The 21,919-nt window shown below is 43.1% G+C and overlaps 1 protein-coding gene across 5 annotated transcripts in view; it reads right to left on the bottom strand.

Moving 5' to 3' along the window:
* Window positions 1–18,245, bottom strand: part of DDX42 (DEAD-box helicase 42) — a 33,503-nt gene extending 15,258 nt beyond the window's left edge. Inside the window, exons 1-12 of one of the 5 annotated variants that reach the window (XM_073326266.1) lie at window positions 18,147–18,236; window positions 16,328–16,432; window positions 15,127–15,234; window positions 14,190–14,426; window positions 12,417–12,567; window positions 9,374–9,435; window positions 7,994–8,030; window positions 5,844–5,993; window positions 5,293–5,397; window positions 3,722–3,841; window positions 2,089–2,265; window positions 1,044–1,172 (exon numbers count right to left, since the gene is read on the bottom strand). In XM_073326266.1, coding sequence (XP_073182367.1) covers window positions 1,044–1,172; window positions 2,089–2,265; window positions 3,722–3,841; window positions 5,293–5,397; window positions 5,844–5,993; window positions 7,994–8,030; window positions 9,374–9,435; window positions 12,417–12,567; window positions 14,190–14,426; window positions 15,127–15,134 — 1,176 coding nt within the window. In that variant the 5' untranslated portion in view covers window positions 15,135–15,234; window positions 16,328–16,432; window positions 18,147–18,236. Of the gene's footprint in view, window positions 1–1,043; window positions 1,173–2,088; window positions 2,266–3,721; window positions 3,842–5,292; window positions 5,398–5,843; window positions 5,994–7,993; window positions 8,031–9,373; window positions 9,436–12,416; window positions 12,568–14,189; window positions 14,427–15,126; window positions 15,235–16,327; window positions 16,433–18,146 lie in introns of those variants that run through there. The other 4 variants (XM_073326268.1, XM_073326267.1, XM_073326269.1 and 1 more) reach the window with 4 other exon arrangements.
* Window positions 18,246–21,919: the final 3,674 nt, after the last annotated feature.

Genomic DNA, 21,919 nt, shown 5'->3' with positions numbered 1-21,919 from the left:
GTGCTCCCATCCAGTATATTTCAGTACTTTGTACACTCTAGTTTTAAATGACTCATATTAAATGATTTCTACCACTTCCACAATCTAACAGATCTCCCAGTTAGGAAATGTTCCCTGATATTCCACCTACAGTTTCCTTCGCTTAGCTGCCTCTCTTTAGACTTAGTTATACCACCTTGGATCACTGTAGAGTACATTTCTACTCTTCTTACTTTTCAAATTGTAGACATGTAGCTTTATTAGATAGAGGTCAAATACCCTGTGCTTTTCCTCAATAATTGGTCCAGAAATTTTTCATGTTTTGTTTTCACTCTGGTTGTCCATAACAGATAATCACTAGTGTTTCTTTCAGTTTGTCCTTTCTCATTTACCCACAGAATACTGATCTTAATTATCAAAATGTAAATCACTGGACTTGTGAATATTTTTGACATATAATGGTTACCCACTTATTTCTTTCTCCCAGGAATCAGTGTAAACTATGTGGTGGGTACGCTGCTCAAGTTCTGCCCACAGTTACAAAATAGCTGGCTGTTTCTAACTGGTCAGCAGTGAATCAAAGTTAACAATGTAACTTCAAATTACTATCATTAGATTTCAGAGTTAACACACAAGCAAGGTAATGGACTGTTCACGCCTTTCAGTATTATTGTTGCACGTTGTCTACTGATTCAGGAACACAACACTGGAGCTGGTCACTTTCAAAAGGTTTTCATCACAATCTCAAGGATAAGAAATCAAGTGCTGGTACCAAGCATGCCTCTTACTGACTCAATCTGACCATGTTCTTTCTCATCTGTCCTATTTAGAGATTACCCCTCTCAAAGTTTCCAGATTCAACAATGTTTTCGGCATGTTTGTTAAAGCACCTCCTAAGCTGTTGGTACTAAGGAAAGCTGCAGGGCTTGAATAGTTAAAGAAAGAGTTCCCCATCACCAGGTTTCAAAAATATGTCTCTCAATTTCAACTTAAATGAAAGCCAGGACCCTAAGCCACAGTGCAGACAAAAGAGAAAGGTTCCATCATCGTTAAGATATACTTACTGGTGTACAGACGACTATCTCTGCCCCTTCCTGCAGAGCTTTGGCTTGTTCCCACATACTTCCTCCTCCATAGACAGCTACCGAGCGCAGGTTATACGCTTTACCAAAGCGTTTACATTCAGCATGGATCTGAAAGTTGCAAAGAAAGCAAAGCACAGCTCAGATTAGACACTCAAACGAAAGGCCTCTCATTCTTGGAAATATCATCTAATTCTTAAATCCCACCATCTCAAATTTGGGCTTAATGTAACTCAAGGGAACATATTACAAATCCTCAAGCTTGAATTCTGAGCTCAAATACATATGTGAAGCTTCCATTAACTTTACTTGGAAACCTATCCATGCATCCAGCTGCAGAATTTGGACCATAGCATTTAAACAGAACTTTTCGACTTCAGATAATTTTACAAACATTATCTAACCTCAGCAATGTCCTTTTGAGGCATATATTGCTATATTGTATATTTAGCATTCAGGAAAAACATAGCTAACATTATTATTAGTTATTATGACATTAGTAGTATTAGGGCATGCCAATATCAATATGATACAGCATAGGTCAGCATTGTACCAATCCGTAATTAACATACACGTTTTTTATAGATTTGACGCCTGCTTCCTGGGGCTACTCACTCCAAAATACTGCAAACAAATATTTCCATGACAAGAAGAGTGCTGTCTAGATATGAGAGTAGGGGACGGGGAACTCAGATTCCCACGTTCTAGTCCTAGCTTTCACTGACTTGGGTGACCTCAAGCAAGTAATTTTACCTCTTTATACTTGTTTCCTCTTCTGTAAAAGAGAGGTAATATCAACCCACTTCATAGGTATATTAGATAATTAGTTAATATCTATAAAGTTGGTTGAGATCCCAGGATGAAAGGAGTTACAAGTGTAGAGCATTATCTTAAATTATAAACTAGTTATAACACACAGTTCCATCTTTTTCAACAGACTATTGCAGTTTATCTGCTAATTTCTCTTGCACAGAGATCTGCCATGTTCTATGAGGAAACAGTGCTAACATACATACTATGTACCTACCTGTTGGCAAAGCTCTCTGGTTGGGCACACGATCACTGCAATGGGACCATCCCCTGGCTCCAGCTCCTTTTGATCCATGATGTGGATCAACATTGGCCAGATGAAGGCTGCGGTTTTCCCACTGCCAGTCTTAGCTATGCCAATCATGTCTCTGCCACTTAATGCAACTGGAACACCCTGAAAATAAAAACACATTCTAAGCCCATGTGTCAGCTAACACATATATAGCCTGATAAAGCAGAAAGATGGAAAGCCCATACAATCAGGGGGACAAGATGGCACAAGGGATTGGTAACAGGCTATACACACTTCCATATCTAGGTTGCCAAGTTCAGTCTGGATGAACTTGTTAGAGGACTGAAGTTATTAGCACTTCAGGGCTGTTTTGGCCTATGTGAAATAAATGGCAAGGGTTCAGTACAGTACATAGTGCATAAATATGCATATCACAAACACAATTGAAATTCCTTTTGAATCTTAGCAGAGGGGTCAAGAGACTGAACAACGCTCTCTAGGATGTGTCCCCTCCCTCTTGGTCCAGATGTAGGCACACTGGTGGGGTGGTGAAGAGAAACTTTCACTGCTCCTGACCATACTACACCAGTACTAATCTTTGATGTACTCACTTTACCCCTAAGCGCTGCCAATCCAGCATTTTTCAGCAGCAGACACTTTTATACGCCGCAATATAGACTAATCTGGCATACACCAACTCCTAAACACAGCAAAGTCTGAGGAATTTTATCAATGTTAGACATAACTTTAAAAAATCCCATATATTTACTAAAAAAGGAACAGGAGGACTTGTGGCACCTTAGACACTAACAAATTTATTAGAGCATAAGCTTTCATGGGCTACAGCCCACTTCATCGGATCTATCTATGCTCTAATAAATTTGTTAGTCTCTAAGGTGCCACAAGTACTCCTGTTCTTTTTGCGGATACAGACTAACACGGCTGCTACTCTGAAACCATATATTTACTGCGTTCTTAAAATATAAAAAAATGCAACCACAGCAAGGTTCGCTATAACCTTACACTACTGACTCACAGTCTCGCTCTCCTGTTCTAACCGGCTGTGTATGCAGTAGAATCCCTTGCACATGCACTGCAATACAGGTGGGCCCACTTCACTGAGGCAATGAGATACAATTTCAATAGCCAAAAAACCCAAAACAAAACCAAAAAACCCACTTGCCATGTAGCCTACCAATCCTGCTCATGGTGCTAGTTAGGTGTGAACTGTTCGCTAGTATGAGGTTCTCCATGTGCTGTACTTTGTGCAACACTTATTTTTAAAGCAACATAGTAAATATAAAAAGGGAACATCTGGCAGTGCTATATATTCCCCTGAGCAACAGGATAATGGCTCACACCTGCTACAAATCCTCCTGGGGGGGCCAATTAAAAAAAAGACTGGGGACTTTATTTACAGTTGATATTTAAAGTAACAGGTAAACCTATTTTTAAAAATAAGATTAAAGTGACTTGCAAGGATGTACGTGAATTATTCCTTAGGATAGCTTAATATAGGTGATCACAATTGCTCACAGCTTCATGTGGACTAAGGGTCATTTTTGCCCACATCTCTTCTGCTTTTAATGCTAGAGGAATAGGAAGTAATAGTACTCACCTGACATTGTATAGGAGTGGGCTGGGTATACTCAGATTTCCGAATTTGATGCATAAGCTGTTCATCAAATCCAAAATGAGCAAAACTACTGCCAGGTCTGGGGGGAGCGGCACCAGAGACCTAGAAATAAAGAGATAAATGTACAATACAAAATAAAAACTAGGAATTGGAAAGAAAAAATCAGAGAAGTCTTTACACAAAATTAACATAACATTTTTGTATCAGAAGGTGGCACATTTTCATTTTGACAGACATAAGGTTAATGCAGTGTAAAAGCCATAAGATACAAGTTTGGAGCATTGTGGACTACAGGAACATGAATAGCAGCGTACACCAAAGCTTTGTCTTGTAACTCTTCCAGGTAGATGTTGCAGGAGCAAAGTACAAGATTTCCTAAGTTTGCACTAAAGTGTCCACTGGAGGAGTTACAGCGCAGCACTTTGGTGGTATGCTGCTATGCACAACCCCATAGTCCAGAACCGAGGGGCAGCACAGACAAGCCCCGAGACTCTCAAACCCCTGTGTGGTAGCTGGATAATACAACTTTTTTACAAACGGGGAAACTAATGAGAAAGAGAAACTAATAAATAGTCTGCCTAACTCATACAGTGATTTACTTGGGACTCATATCCAGGCATTCTGACTCTCAGAGGTAGATCATCTCAGTTATTTTTTATTTACTGCATAGGATAAAAAACTGCGGAACTGGGCATACACAGCATGAAAAAGATTACTGCTCTGGATTCAACACAGAACTATTATTGCATAATGAAGGAATGAGTTTGAACAATTAAATTAGGTTTGAAATGGTTAATTGTATTTAATATTTTACCATTACAAAAAAAACCAAACCTCAAAATAAATGACAGTGAGCATCTGAATTCCAAAGGACAGAGCACAAATGACAGAGCACAGATTCCCTTATCAAACATTACTATAGTTTCACTTCTCCACGACACAATACCTTAGTCTAATTGTACTACTTCTGTTTTTGTTTTCTATGGCAAGCAAACTGCTTCCTCGGGAACCAGAGTTATTAAATTCCCAGATTTATAAACACAAAGCAACATCCCTAAACTTAACTATGACACTAAACTAGTGTGGAACTTCTGAAAGCATATACTAATACATTTTACTTTATTCCTCTATGCATAGGTTGAGTGAGCTAGACAGAGTTTTAATGTTGTTAGATAAAGGAGATGGGTTTTTTATAATGTGCCTAGACCAATGGGCAAGCATGTTTAATATAAATGAAGGACACTGTTTTCCTCGTATTTGCAGACATGTACCATATACATATTGAGTACATACAAACCCTTTAGGAAATGTAAACTGCACTTGAAATACATTGGCTAAGATTTTCAGATGTAACTGATGGTCTTGGGTGTCCAAAGGGCCCCAACTTTCAGGAAGTGCTGAGCACCTGCTCTCTGAAAATCAGACCCCGTTAGGTTCTCAAGTGGTCTCAAAATCACTGTCCTTTGTGAAAGTCTTGGGCATAATAACTACTAAAGTAATCCCAAGGGGTGAAAGTGAGGGGCCCTGGGAGTATGGTCTTATTTCCAGCTTACCCGTAGATTCAATTTATGTCGTAGTTCCACTATCTGCTGTGGGGTGAGGCTGCTGATTTCTTCGTGCTCCTCGTAGAAGTTTTTCTCAAATGGAGGGTATTCAATCTGCAGGTTCAAATACTCACAGTTAGTCAAGAATCCATTCTGTACACTAGATTTTGGCAGGAAGGTTTGTCCTTTTCTGAGCAAAGTCTTAATCATCCCTGAAGTTAGCCCACAGCTGGGCTGGGAGGATGATTGTTTATTTGAATTAATTTCAAATTCTTGACTCCACTACTGCCCTGGACATCCCTGCCACTTATTCATCATTCTGTAAAATACTACCTTAATTTCTTACCACTCTGTTCCTTTTAACTCTCACCGGTAATCCCCTAGTTCTTTTCTGCTCAATTACTTCAAACAGATCAAGATGAATTTTATAATAACTGTTAGCTAACTTAAACCTTTCAATCAGGTAGCTATTTTGAGGTGCTCCACAAATCTGGCTCATTAGGCTGAGGAACACACAAATTCCTTAAGTTAAAACCCAGTAGAAGAAACTCCATCCCTACCTCTGAATGATCAATAGGTGGAAGAGGATCTATGACTTTTTTGGATGGCGCAATTGGATTCCCATCACTGTCATATTCCAAGTTATCCTCTTCCTCTTCTGGGACCACACCAGCAGTAGGATTTTCTGCCATGTAGCGAAAATAAGCTTCCTGCAGCAAAACACATCAGTAAAATCACACCCAAATACAATGGGAGAAATACTACTGTATTTTTGCTTAACTGGTGCATATATTAGATGGTCGCTCGCTTTAACACCTACCATTGAAGGACAACATGTTCACTAGAACTGGCTCTTCTAGTAAACAGCAATAGTAGTAAAATCCAGAGGAAAGAATCAGAAGAAATGAAGAAAGCTGCTATAATGTTCACTTAGTACCACAAAATGCTTTAAAAACTTTTTTCTTCTTCAAAAGACTGATTAAGAACTGTTTGTACCAAGAACTGTCATGTGTTATGCTTTATTAAATGGCAGGGTCTATTCTTACATCCATAAAGACTACAGAACAAATGCTGCCGCCTTTTAAACATGGAATTTTGAACAAAAAGTCACTATACGTTCAATTATTTTTTTTAAACACCCCCCCTAAAATGCCTCAAATGTTTATTTTTCACCTCCCCCAACCATCCTCTGAGAGAGGAAAAGGTGTTTTGCTTCAATGTACTAATGGACCGTCAACACCCCATTTAAATGGGAAAGAAACAATTCCAAAAAGAGAGGCACAAATTGGAATTCACTGAAGGCACTGGAAGATCCCACCCTACGCATCTAACAAAGATGCACATCTACTGTGGAGACTCATTTAGCTCTCACTGTTAATCTGCAAACCAAAACATTCTCATGGGGAAATGAGCGTCTCATCTGACTTCTCAGCAAAGATTCAGGGGCCAGATTTCCAAAGTCCAGTGTATGTACCTGCGTGCAAATGTTTGCACTTGTCTAACTTTCGCATGTGCATTCAACAGGCCAGTTAGCTGCTTAACTACCCATCTGTGCATATAATTTGCATAGTCTCAGGTATTTGCATGCATAAATTAGCTTCACTCAAATGTATATAGTTACAGCACATTGGTGTGGTCCTACATTACTGAAACTAACAGAATAGTTACTAACAAATCACAAAGTATCAAATAATTAGGACATGTCAAATAAATGAATAAAGTACATTTTGAAATGAAGTCTCTTTTCTTCATTTATTATCTGTGTTAGGGCACATCTACAAGTACACTTACTGCACGGCAAGCTAGGGTGTAAAACTGCAGCAGTCCCAGCATGCTGCACAGTAAGTGTCCATGTGGACCCTACTGCAAAGCATAGCAGGGAACTTTTAGGACATTCCAGCAGAGTTCACCCAAAGACTTAGTAAGCAGCATGCTGGTGTGTTGTTGACTCAAACTCCAGCTTGCTGCACAGTAAGCGTAAGTGTAGACATGACCTTATTGTATTGCCTAATTCGGGACTGGGGCCCTAATTATGCATAGAGAGGAAAAGATGATCTCTGCCCCCAAAGAGTGACAAAATTTGGCTGACAAGTCATCAGAGTGACTTCCCATGATTCCACTGTAGCTCTGTATTAGATGACTATGATCTAGATGGAAGAACAAACTGCCTCCAGGCATAGAAGCTCAGCACAGCAACTTGGCTGACCTAGCAGCTGATGAGTGGGTAATGTTTCTGAGAAGAGGGATCTCAGACAAATTGAAAAAGATTTGGTCTAACTTTCTAGAAACCTTTCATTTATTCCTAACAGATGGAAACCGAGACATCACTCTCCTCTCCCTCCCATTTCTTTTCCTTTCTGTTCTTCTCTTTTTTGGGGGGTGGCGGGGGGAGGGTGTGGAACCAATATAAATAAAAGATATTACTGTAACCAGTTTAGATGAGGCCCAGAGGTATTGAAAACTATGTGTATTTTAAACCATATCAGCTGAAAGATCCTCTCACATACAAGTTAAGGAACTGTGAGATTTTTCTCCCAATATTCTTTATTTCTTTTCTAAAGCATCTGGAAAGGCAGGGACAACAGGGAAACTAGTAGACTCTCTCGATGAACTTCCAAGTTTGTTTCAAATGGAATTCAAGTTTTGCTTGTACCTAAGTAGTTAGATTTTGGGGGGATAAAATAGATAGAAAGACTGCATAGGAACTCACTTGGTCATCTTCCTCTTCAATGTCATCTCGAATACCCCTGGAAAAACAAGCGGAGAAACAAACTTCCCTGCAAATGTTCCACATACCCAGCTCTGTATTGTCACTTGAGTAGTGATGAGCTCCATGCTTTAGTGGAAGACACAACACTAACAATATCAAGCAGCAATTAAATCAGTGTATAATCCCAACCCACAGGAGCTTTCATAATACATAATCCTGCACAAGCATCTTTTACTTCCACTAGCATGGCTGAAGATTAGGAATTCTTTGATGTGGATTCTACTGTGAAAGTTTTTGAAAAGTGAGCATTTTGGTTTAAGTCCCTGGCATTACCAAAAGATGTTATTACAAGCCCATAACTAGAGAGGGACAGGAACCAGGAAGTTTGAATCCAGTTCAGGGCTTCCCCAAAGTCGGTGGTGGTTTGGATCCAGTGTTCTGTTTCAGGCCTATGAACAACCTGATCAACGCCATGCAATATAGACTACACTAACACATCTGATGTTCACAACAAGTATCAATGGTACATAGTTATTTCACTTGATCAAGACAGACAAGCAATCTCCCCCCTTGTAAATCTGCTTCTGAGCTCAAAATTTCCCAACTGTGGGGAGCAGCATGTGGCACTGTTCTTAACCCCTGAACTAGGTTTAGAAGAATCACAGTATTTACTGCAAAATTGTGTTTATTTCTAAATTTGTCTGTGCTGCAATGGTGCTTTCACCAGATGATCCCAAAGGAGCCATCTATTCTAATAAATATGGTTTTAGGCAAAACCAAACATTCCTAATCACTGGGGAACAAATAGCTTCATCTGGGCCAGTCTGGCAAGCTAGTAGCAATGAAATGTATTGACATGCAAGGATCTCAGTTTAATCCCTCAGTCTCTAGGTTTGCCTGGCCTGGGATTGCTGGGCAAAGAGTACCTGAATCATACTTGGGAACAATGTCCTTTGGATATTGCTCAGGAAGGCAGCGACTGGCTTTGTAGGGAGCTATACCCAGTTTTCCTTGGCTTGTGTAGATGGTTGCTGCAATGTAGGGACTTTGAGTACAGGGAGGGAAGAAAAGGCGTTGGTGATCCTTCCCAAATAAAATAAAAGCCTGGTTTGTTTTCTTATAAGTGAATCTTCCAGTATGTTTTGTTTTGGGGTGCCTCAAAGGATTCTGCTAATCTATCATCTGATTCTATTTTACTGTACAAAAATTTACAGCCACTGGAAGGGATTCTATGCTCTGGTTATTCACTATATTTACATGACATGGATCTAAAGAACCAATTAAGTTTAATGTAAAATGGAGAAGATGGTTTTTATAAGCCTTGAAATGCTCTAAACACCCTTACAAGGCAGGATCTGGGAGATACAGAAGAGAGCTTACTTTGTATTCTTTCTTTCCTTGTCTTTCTCTTCAAGTCTCTTCATGTCTCGGGCTGCTTGATCCTAAGAGGACACAGAATTGTATCACATAACAACCACAAGGATAAAGCTTGGAAAGGAAAAATCCTTATTGCAATGTTTATACAAAGTGATGAATGACCTTGCAAAACATGATGATAAATCTGAAGCGGGAAACAGGAGTCAGTCATATTGTAATAGGACCGAAGTAATCAGAGCTAGGTTATTCCATCATGCCACAGGAACAGCACTTTTGGGATTCAACAGTCTCTCATTCCATGTCCTATTATGCTAACCATATCATGCCACTGACTAATCCTTTGGGAGTTCTCAGGCCAACGTTTTCCAATGCTGTTCTTAAAAACAGTTTTCTTCGCACATCGATCAGGAAAGCTGTGCCAGCACCAATTGTCTTTAAACATAATTGCAGCTAGCAGAGTTGATGCCAAGGCATACGTCATTAAGATCAAAGTAACAAAAAAGCTTAAAATACTATCTTTATTACTTACAATGAATGGCGTTGTACTGCCTGGTTAGATCTTTGGCGATGTTATAGTTCATCTGAAGGTTGAAGGCAATTTGGGTGAAAGTAATCATGAAATGATAGATTCCATGATTCTAAGGAAAGGAAGGACAGGAGCAGAATAAAGACAATGGACTTCAAAAAAGCAGATGTTAAACTCAGAGAATTGGTAGGTAAGGTCCCATGGGAAGAAAATCTAAGGGAAAAAGGAGTTCATGAGAGCTGGCAGTTTCTCAAAGAGAGAATATTAAAGGTGCAACAGCAAGCTACCCTGATGCAAAGAAAAGACTGGAAGAATAGAAGGGAAAGATAGGAAGAAGGAAAGAAGAAGCCAATATGGCTCCAATCAGAAGCTCTTTAATGCCTGAAAATCAAAAAGGAATCCTACAAAAAGTGGAAACATGGACAAATTGCTAAGGAGGCGTACAAAAGAACGGCATAAGCACGTATGGGACAAAATCATAAAGGCTAGGGCACAAAAAGAATTACACCCAGCAAAGGACATAAAAGGCAATAAGAAGAGGTTCTATAACTACATTAACAGCAAGAGAAGGATGAAGAAAAGTAGAGGTCCTCTACTTAGAGGGGAAGGAGAACAAACAACTTGTGACATCAAGAAGGCTATGATGTTTAATGCCTATTTTGCTTCAGTCTTCACTATAAGAGGTTAATTGTGATCAGAAACGTAATAATTAATATTAACAACAAGGACGACGGAATGGAAGCCAAAATAGGGAAAGATCATGCTAAAGAATATTTAAAGAAGTTAGATGTATTTAAGTCAGCAGGAGTTGATGAAATTCACCCTAGGGTACTTAAGGAACTAGCTAAAGCTTTCTCAGAACCTATAGCAATTACTTTTGAAAACCCTTACAGGGCAGGTGAAATCACAGAGGCCTGGAGAATGGCAAACAAACTACCTATCTTTAAAAAGGGGAACAAAAAGGACTCAAGGCATGACAGACCAGTCAGCCCTAACTTCAATAGCTGGAAAGATACTGGAACAAATTATTAAACAATTCATTTGTAAATACCAAGAGGATAATAGGGTTACAAATAATCACCAAGATAGATTTGTCAAGAACAAATCATGCCAAACCAGCCTAATTTCCTTCTTTGACACAGTAACTGTTCTAGTGGGGGGCCTATAGACACGATGTCTTGATTTTAGTAAGGTTTTTGACACAGTCTTACATGACATTCTCATAAGCAAAATAGGGAAATGTGATCTAAATGAAATTACTGTAAGGTGGGTGCAAAACTGGCTGAAAGGCTGTACTCAAAGAGTAGTCATCAATGGTCCACTGTCAAATTGGGGGGACATATTTAGTGGGATCCTGCAGGGGACTGTCCTGGGTTCAGCACTATTCAGCATTTTTATTAATGACTTGGATAATAGAGTGGAAAGTATGCTTATAAAATCTGCAGATAGCAGCAAGCCCGAAGGGGTTGCTAACACTTTGGAGGACAGGATTAGAATTCAGACTGCCCTTGACAAATTGGAGAACAGGTCCGAATTCAACAAGATGATTTTCAATAAACACAAGCGTAAAAAACTCAGGAAGGAAAAAATCAGATGCGCAACTACAAAATGGGGATGAACTGGCTAGGAGGTAGTGAAAAAGGCTCATATTATTCTGGGATGCATTAAGAGGAATGTCATACATAAGACATAGAAAGTAACTGTCCTGCTCTACTCAGCACTGGTGAGACCTCCATTGGAGTACTGTAACCAGTACTTGGTGCAACACTTCAGGAAAGATTGACAGATTGGAGAGAGTCCAGAAGAGAGAACAAAAATGATAAAAGGTATAGAAAACTTCACCTATGAAGAAAGATTGAAAAAAACAGGGCATGTTTAGTCTTGAGAAAAGAAAATTGTGGGGGGACCTGATAACAGTGTTCATATATGTTAAGGACTGTTACAAAGAGAACAGGAATGAACTGTTCTCTATGTCCACTGAAGGTAGGACAAGAAGTAATGCACTTAATCTGCAGCAAGAGAGATTTAGGTTAGATATTAGGAAAAACGTTCTGACTATAAGGGTAGTTAATCTCTGAAATAGGCTTCCAAGGGAGGTTGTGGAATCCACATCATTGGAAGCTTCTAAGAACAGGCTGGACAAACACCTGTCAGGGATGATACGCTAGGTATACTTTTGACCTTCCTCAGTGCAGCGGGCTGGACTAGATGTCCTCTCAAGTTCCCTTCCAGAATTACATGTCTATGATTCTTTCGGTAATTTTTTTTGGCTTTAGTCACTTTTAAATGGTTTTTACACATATTGGGATTTTTTAAAAATTCTCATGAAGATAATAGACAAGGACTCCGATATACAAAGTACAGCCTTATCCATGTCAACAGGTAATAATATTATTGTAAACAGCACCTTGAAGAGCACTAATATAACCCTTAACCTTTTGTATATTTATCTATGTTTCCTGCTCTTAACAGAGGAGTTTAACACCTAAATTCATAAACACTTAATGAGCTGGGGCTTGCCTCCACTTCAGCCATGAATGCTTCCAAGGGATCATCTTCACTGTCAGAGTCTCCCGATTTGGAATTAAACTGCTGGCGCGTGGGGGAATTCTCTGCAGGAATGTATGGCAAATCAACATTGCTGGAATCTTCCTCTTCATCCTCAAAGTATCTGACAAGTAAGAGAGAGTAGTTTATAGCACAGTAATGGGCCAGGTCAGCACACAGCTATAACAAGTCATGCAGTGGGTCTATCTGTTTGTAGAGCCATTGGTTTGAGTCTCTGTATAACTGACTGGAGTGAATAACAAAACTTTGTATTCATCTAGTTTTTTCCATTGAAGGACGTTGAGGTGTGATCCCCTCAATGTGTGTATAGGACTATAAGAAGGGTTAGTAAGGAGGCCAATGTTTTCAGGATGCTGGCAACACCCAACTGTATCTTGTTCGACTTGGATGATGCTGATCAGTGCCTCAGCCAGTGTCTAGCTGAGACTGAAGTATAGATGAAAGTAAGCTAGTTGAAACTCAACCCAAACAAGATAGGAGCAAGGGGAAGCAAGTGGTGATCCATCTATCAATCACTGTCGTGTCTGACAGCCTCACAATCTTTTTAATATGTTTAAATACGTTCTACAAACAACAAACTGCGGCACAGAGATTAAATGACTTGCCAAAGGTCGCATAGGACGTCTGTGGCAGAGCAGGGAATTGAACCTGGGTCGCCGAAGTCCCAGACTAGTGCCCTAAGGAATGGACCACCCTCTCTCTTTATAGACGAGGCAACTTCAGATCATTTGACAGAAGGAGTATATCTTGCTAGGGTTTGTAACATAGGGGTGATTTTAGACTCCCAGCTGCTATTTGACAATTGTGCGACAGAAGTATTCCAGTCAGTTTTTTACCATGTGTATATGGCTAAGAGGTTGTGACTTTTCATTCTGGATGGAGACTTTGCCACTGTTATCTATGCTGTTATTACCTCAGTTTAGACTACTGCGAGTGCTCAACATGGAGCCACACCTTAAAACCATTGAGAGATGCAGTAGGTGCAGAATGCAGTGGCTTCCTTACTGAATGGGGCATCTTGCTGGGAACATGTGATAGTGGTGCTGCAGGAGCTGCACTGGCTGACTGGAATTTTGGGTGCTGGTTATGATCGATAAAGCCCTGTATGGCCTGTGACTGGCCTACTGGAGGAATCGCCTCTCTCCCCATGCCATTCTGCCATAGCTGAAGTCAGCAGGGATGCTCAAGCTGGATTCCCCTCACTGTAAAAAATAGAGGGGGAAGCTGGCAGGACACGGGAGCTCCAAGACTTTGGAACTTGGTCCCCCTGTTGGTCTAAAATAGCCTGAATTTAGTGACCTTTTGAACATGCTGCAAAAGACGTTCAATTTGGGCTTTTGGAGGAGGCGACAGGCATACTTCCCACAATGATGTAAGGGTGGAAAGGAGTTTTTGTAGGTGGCTGGTTGACTCAGTTCCTACTGAAATGATTACTTAAAATGTACTGGGATTTTATTATATCCACTAATGACGTGTTACTGTGCCTAGATCCTTGAATAGGCATCTTCTTATTATTTTAAATCTAAATAATTAAAATAAGCTTCACAAACAACTCTCAACATAGACAAGGGTATTATTCCCCTTTCACTGAGAAGAAAACCCAGGCTCAGACAGTTTAAACTATTTCTCTGCTTGTTAGTTTCAATCAATGAAATTTGCTCCTTGAAACCTGTAAAACAACCAAATCTAAAACAGGACACACAAAAAAAAAGTATCACAGCTTACGCATTCTCCTCATCAAAGTTTGCTCGCTTTGATCCAATTTTATAGAAAGAAGGGAGCTGAGGCGGTGCTGACTTCCCAAACGCAGCTGAAGAGCCAGGTGTTCCAAAAGCACTATGGGACTGTGAAGGGAGTTTTGGTTCCTCTTTCTTTCCAGGGGCTATGGCAAATCCTCCAAAACCAAAGCCTCTTTTGGTGCCAGGCCCACCTTTGTTCCAGTTCATGATGTCAGCAATCTCTCTGTTACGGTCAGAATATACAAGTTAACATCCCCTCTGTTATAGTTTGCCAGATACAAAAGGCACAAATTCCTTTGACCAGGGCTTCCTACAGTCATCTGAAGATGGATGTTTGAGAAGATAACCCCAACTAGGATTTTGGCTTTGTTCCTCTACTGAAAATTATAATATATTCACTTTTCATTAAAGAAAAATGAACAGGTTGCTGTCCAAAATATTACATTGCTCAAAAAGTTCCATCAATCAAAAAGAAATACATGTTACCAGGTTTATAGATAGAAAAGTCTATCACCCGTTAACACAATGCTTAACAAACATTCCTGTCCTGTAGATTTTACAATCCAAGATAGACAAATAAACCCAAGGCGAGGTCCCTGAACACAAGAACCGATATGGGAGGAGAAGTGGAAAGTCAACTGAATAAATATTTTGCATTTTTATACAGTCCCATCCCTGAATGTGTTATAGCTTTGTAAATACTGCACAGCTGAAATCCAGCCACCTTTAGAGAGGAGGGCAGATAGCACATAGCAAACCACACAACCGTAGGGGGAGGGGAAATGTTGGTCAAGAACAAAAAGTCAAGCCTCATTTAAGAGGTGTGCCTTAGGATATTTAAGATACACGCAGAGTAGACAGCACCTCAGTTCTTGAGGTCACATTTGAAAGACTCCCACCCAATCTGTTTGCACAGAACTCACTTTTCCATGTCAGGAGGATGAAGGGCTCAGTTGTTGATGCTGCTAGGATTTGACCCTGATTCCATGAAGTTTAGTATTTTCCCAATGCTTGGGCAACTAAAGTCATACCTTCAAGGCACAAAAAAAAAAAGGGGGGGGGGGCATGATGCACAGCCCTTTCAAGTGTGTTACAGTCAGAAGGCTCCTAGTTTAGCAGTCTTATTAGACAATTCTCTGCATTCACTGGGACCCCTTCAATGACATTAAGGTGCATAGCTAAGAGAAATAACTGGCAAATCTGAGAGTAAATTCTGTACACTACCTCCTACACAAAGGATTTACCAGTTTGGAATCTGCTCAACAAATCTAAAAGTCTAGAATATGGAGCTCTCTAGGTCATTTTTGGAAAAAAATCATTCCTCTGCTCTCCATGGTAGAAGCTTGACTCCAATAATCTGTTCTTCCCACTTGCACCAACACAGTTCTCAAGCTTCAAACCTGCTGATATGTGACAAACGCCTGAATTGTGGAACACTGGGCTCTTGTTGCTTGTGCTGTACTTCATGAATTGTAATATTTTTTAATATTAAATCAGTTTGTAAGGCTGTTTTCTCACTGTGTGAATAAAAGAAAACTGGAAAAGCATATATCAAGTACAATCAGAAACACAACACTCTGCAGAACAATCTGCTACACTTGATTATGAAGTCTACTCAAGTCTTTGCTATTGATTTTTTCATGTGGATGGTGCTCAGACATCACAGTGACAAGCTGCAGTAGAAAACCCTAAAGATAGACAGAGGTGTGTGCAGATTTCCCCAGTTAACATAATTTTGGGAAAAGAGACGCTGACGACCACATCTTCTCTGGAGGCCACCTTGCCTTTAAGAGCAGGAACACCACAGCAGTCTCCACACCCCCAGTTCACCACACTTTAGAAAATGTACTGGTTAAGAGAAGAGAGGGTGAAACTTTGTCCCTTTGGGATTATATGCCTTGAGGATTGGGAAGGGGACAGACACTCTGGCCTCCTAACTCCTAAGATCATTTTGCCTTGTGAAAGATCCTACACTGGGTGGGTGGACAGAGAATGGGATTGCAGCAGTATCCCCCCGCCAGATCATTCTGCCTTGAAAAGACAGGAAGGAAGGAACACTGCAGCCTTCCTTCTCATGGATCATCCTAAATTTGAGGAAGGAGTGGGACAACAAACTGCACCCACCTGTTCTCCCCATCACCCAGTCAGGGATGGTGTGTACATGGGGAAAGAGAGGAAAACCACACTGCAGTCTCCTTCTGCCAGAAATCACCCAATTGGGGATGGTGTCTGTATGGGGGGAGGGTCAAAAAAGAGAAGAGAACCACACTGCACCCCTCCACCTTCCCGCCATAAAGATTGCCCAGTCAGGTACTAGGTGTGGATGGGGGAAGAGAGCAAAACTACACTTGCAGCATCCTTTCCCACAGTGGGGAAGGCTAAACGCATCACCTGTCTCCCCCTCCCTACCCCATGATCCAAGCTTGTGGGGCAAGTGAGTGAGAATATCCTACATCCCCCCCACCTAAGCGATCATGCTGCCCTGCATGGGGTCTGTTGGACATTGTAGCTTGGTTTGGGGAGGAGATCCATGCTATTCTGGGAGAAAGGGGGACATTGTAGCTCGATTTGGCATGAGGTAGGTACTGTTCAGGAGGGAGAGGGCTGCTGTAGCTCGGTGTGGGGGTGAGATCCATGCCGCCCTGGGTGGGAGAAGGGCTGCCCTAGCTCGAGCTGGGGATGAGACCTGCACTGCCCTGGGGGATAAAGGGCACAGCTATAGCTCATAAAAAGAAAAGGAGGACTTGTGGCACCTTAGAGACTACTAACTAATTTATCAGAGCATAAGCTTTCGTGAGCTACAGCTCACTTCATTGGATCTGATGAAGTGAGCTCTATCGCTCAGGAAACATTATGCTCTGATAAATTTGTTAGTCTCTAAGGTGCCGCAAGTCCTCCTTTTCTTTTTGCAGATATAGACTAACACGGCTGCTACTCTGAAACCCGCTATAGGTCAATGTGGGGGGAGGGGGGGGTGAGACCCGCGCTGCCCTGGGAGGGAGGAGGTGGCCGCTGTAGCTCGGGGCGGGGGAGGGGGGGGAGGAAGGTGAGACCCGCGCTGCCCCGGGGGGGTGTGAGCGGCCGCTGTAGCTCGGGGTGGGGGGGTGTGAGACCCGCGCTGCCCCGGGGGGGAGGGGGCCGCTGTAGCTCGGGGTGGGGGGGGTGTGAGACCCGCGCTGCCCCGGGGGGGAGGGGGCCGCTGTAGCTCGAGGGGGGGGGTGTGAGACCCGCGCTGCTCCGGGGGGGAAGGTGAGACCCGCGCTGGCGGGGTGGGGAGCGGCCGCTGTAGCTCGGGGCGGGGGGGTGTGAGACCCGCGCTGCCCCGGGGGGGGGGAGGGGGCCGCTGTAGCTCGGGGCGGGGGGGTGTGAGACCCGCGCTGCCCTGGGGGGGGGGGGGAGCGGCCGCTGTAGCTCGGGGCGGGGGGGTGAGACCCGCGCTGCACCGGGGGGGGAGCGGCCGCTGTAGCTCGGGGCGGGGGGGTGTGAGACCCGCGCTGCCGGGGGGGGGGGGGGAGCGGCCGCTGTAGCTCGGGGCGGGGGGGTGAGACCCGCGCTGCCCCGGGGGGGGAGCGGCCGCTGTAGCTCGGGGCGGGGGTGGCGGGACAGGGAGGGGGCCGCTATAGCTCGGGGTGCGGGGGGAGACCCGCGCTGCCCCGGGGGGGGTGGCTGAGCTGAAGCAGCAGCAGGAGGCCCCGCCCCCTCTCCTGGGGGCCCTGCGCCCGGGGGCTGAGGGGGCAGCTCACCCCCACACGCCGCCCGCTAAGGCTGAGGGACGCGGGGAGCCTCGAGCAGGGGGCGGGCCCTTTGTCCGGGGCAGGCCCGGGCGCCGCCAGCCGCCCTAGGCCGCGGCCCCCCACCCGCCGGAAGCAGGCCCCGCTCGCCGGGCCCCGCGGGGAAACGCGATGCGGGGCCGCCCCGCGGCTCTCCCCTCCCCCCGACTCACTCGCCGCTCGGGCTCCGCCGGCTCCAGCCGCCTCTTCCCCCGTTACCGGGAGGGGGAGGGGAACGTGCGTGCGGATGGGACGGGATGACGTCACCGCGCTGCTGCGTGGCATGCGCACTGGGGACGGCTGAGGCTGCGCGAGAGGATGGGCGGAGGTGACCTCGGCCTCAGTGGAGCCACCCAGCCCCCATGGACGCTCTCCAGGGGTTCTCAAAGTGGGGGTCGGGACCCCTCGGGGATCACAAAGTTCTTACATGGGGGGGGGTCGTGAGTTGTCAGCCTCCACCCCAAACCTTGCTTTGCCGCCAGCATTTACAATGGTGTTAACACATAAAAAGTGTGTTTAATGTTTAAGGGGGGGGGTCACACGCAGAGGCCCGCTATGTGACAGGGGCCCTCGAATATTTGACAGGCCGTGTGCGCAAAAAATTTCTTCTGTGCAAATTTTTGAAGCAGAGTTCAAAGTTGTGCGCCATGAGGCAAATGTGCCCAAGCGAGTAAAATGCTTATACATTTAAAAAGTTTTAATTTGCAATTTGTGTCAATTTACATGGGTTTTCAGATAGAGACATCATAAGGAAAAGAAAAACAAGTTTGTGTTTTAAATTTAAAATTTTCCTAAAACATATCAATAAATGATTATCCGCCAAGAATAAGATATGTAATTACACATGCATTTTAATTTCCTTATTGGTCGAAATGTCAAAGACTGCTGAACTAACCTTACTGTTTTTCCCTGCGATCTTTTTCATTTGCCCATTCAATAGAAACTCTGTCCAGATCTATCAGTCCTCCATCCAGCTGGTAACTCTTAATACACATCAGCATGTCCAAATGATCTACTTGTAAACGATTCCATAGTTTGTTTTTTAGAGTGTTCATTAAGCTAAAGCCACACTCACAGCCTGCACTTGATGCTAGGAATGTTCCTCCAATATCCATCAACTTTGCAAGATCCTGAAACTGTTAGTTCTGGTGAGCAAATGTCACCATATCCGGTAAACTTAAAACCAACTGGCTTTTGATTCTTTGGGCTACTGCAAACTTGAAGGCATTGTACTGACTGACTATAACAATCTCTTCAGCAAGAAAGTCTTTGTATTTTGAACATAAGGATTTGGCCTGATGAGTTCCAAAACTGAAGTCACACTTAACTATTGCTGCACAATCAAAAGCGGACCACTCCTGGCCTTCATCCTCTGGAAATCTGTCTGCCAAATGTGCACACAAGATGTTTATGAAAGTTATTATGGAACTGGTATCAATTTCATTATTTTTTTGAGAGCTTATATCCAAGAGAGCCTTAACTTTGTCATTCCATAAGACTGAATCTCCAAGGTACTGTCTTCTGATCTTGTTCAGTTTACCTTGGCAAGGTGAAATGCTTCAAGAGGTGTAAGGCCCCGTTTCTGGAGCAGCGTGGATAGTGAAGCCAGCTCCGACAAAACATCATTCAAAACTTCTAATGTTATTTGGTATTCCATGGTATTCAGCTTTTTGTGGCAGTATTTAGAAACTGGATCAGTATCTTTGTCTTGCTCAAAATATTCCAGAAGAGGATTATAGCTGTGAATAATTGCTCGAAGTGCAAAGTGCCTAGATAACCAGCACACTTCATTGAGTGGCCTGAAAGCCACTGACTTACATTCAGAAGCATCCTAAATTTTTTTCTGAAATTTGCATTTTCTCCTGGATGACTGACAGAACACCATGTTGACAGTTCTCATTAAGGTTTCGATGTCTCTTATCAGCCTGACCTCTTTCAATGCATCAGAAATCCCCAAGTCTTCCCGGTGTGCAACTCAATGTTGCTGGACTAAGTGTGGAATATCACATTTCAGCTGAGCCGCCACACCATTGAGTTTGCCCAACATCACAGAGGCACCATCAGATGTGAACACCACCATTTTCATTAGATCAGGTTGTTTTTTATAAAACTCTTTGACTGCAGACACTATTGAAACAGCCTCACATTCTTGCAATCGTAATAGTCCACCAAACAAAGTTTTATAGTCTGCAGAATTTATGGATCTATATTTAAAGTAGAGTATCAAGTATCTGCTAATGGATATATCAGTGCTTTCATCAACAGATAGAGTATGAAACATTGCCAATGCTATTTCATGCATGAGGTCATTTTGAACAATGCAGTTGATAATTTCAAGAAATTCAAAAGCATAATTTTTACTTCTCCAGCTTGCTGGTATGCGCACATACTTTTCCATATGGTCATTAATATCCTGAACAGAAAGCTTTGAGCTGTTCATTTTAATAGCCAACAACACACTGTCAATAAGTATTTTGATTTCTTCTGGGTTTGAGGGCTTGTGTTCAAGATTAATTTGCCTCCTCTGCTTTTCAGCTGGACTTTCAAGAATCATGCTAAGCAATCCGCTCCATAATGAAGGGGTTTTTTTCTAAGTCTTGTTACACCATCCCCGTCAGCGATTCAGAGCCCTAAGGTGGAAACCAGACGTGTCATTTACCCAACATGCCTACCACATTGTGAAACATTGGGATGCCTGGATATCAGGAGCAAGTGTTGAATCTCCAGTAGATTTGCCCTTCCTAATGCAAATGGAACAGTTCTTAGAGGGTGTTCCTGAGGAGATAGAAAGATACGTCCTAGTTGGGAAACCCAAAACTGTAATCGAGGCAGGGGAGATTGGAGCCAAATGGGTGAAGGTGGCAGAGAAGAAAAAAAACTGGTCGCAGTTGGAGCGGATACCAGAAGGGACAACCTCAGACCACACCCTACTACCGGGGGCCGCCCAAGGAACCCTCCAGCCACCTTATCGTCCCACCACACCGTTCTCCAGCAACCCACCTCGCCCCAGTGACCCGTCAGCTGGACAATGTTTTAAATGTAACGAGCCGGGGCATGTAAAGACCAACTGCCCCAAGAACCCCAACAGATTACAGTTCATTGCACCGGAATCACACCAGAGGTCCTCAGGCCCAGATACCTCCCAGATACCCTCGGAGTGGAGGGAAACTGTGAGTGTGGGCGGGAAGAAGGTCACCGCGTGGAGGGACACTGGAGCACAAGTGTCGGCTATCCATGCTTCCTTAGTGGACCCCAATTTAATCAACCCGGAGATCCAAGTGACGATTCAACCCTTCAAATCCAACTCTTTCAATTTGCCTACAGCCAAGTTGCCTGTTCAGTACCGGGGCTGGTCAGGAACGTGGACTTTTGCAGTCTCTGATGATTATCCCATCCCCATGCTGCTGGGGGAAGACTTGGCCAATCATATGAAGTCAGCCAAGGGGGTGGGAATGGTCACCCACAGCGAGACTAAACCAGCCATCACGCCTAGTGCTGTTCTGGAAACTTCTACCAGGACCCGGTCAGAGGTGATGGACCCGGACCCCGGGCCAATGTCTGCAACAGCAGTAGTGGATAGTGAGCTGTAGCTCACGAAAGCTTATGCTCAAATAAATTGGTTAGTTTCTAAGGTGCCACTAGTACTCCTTTTCTTTTTGCGAATACAGACTAACACAGCTGCTACTCTGAAACCCATCTATATGAGACTTACTTGACAGATGACACTTTAAGAAATCCAACTTCCATACATCATTCTACATTCTTCCTGTTGAAAATTCTCCCGAAGCTTTGGCATCTCGACAATATACACAAACCACTCTGTTGTCCTCATCATATGTGAATATTTCATGAAGTTTAACAAGCATTACACTATGTGACCTCGGTGTAACTGTCTCTATAGTCTCATCCAGCCATCCAGATTTAAATGAAGTCGCTGTTCTTTTAC

The sequence above is a fragment of the Lepidochelys kempii genome, chromosome 27, assembly GCF_965140265.1.
Source record: "Lepidochelys kempii isolate rLepKem1 chromosome 27, rLepKem1.hap2, whole genome shotgun sequence".
In the NCBI taxonomy this organism is placed as follows: Eukaryota; Metazoa; Chordata; order Testudines; family Cheloniidae; genus Lepidochelys; species Lepidochelys kempii.
This window is presented reverse-complemented; position numbering and strand designations above follow the sequence as displayed.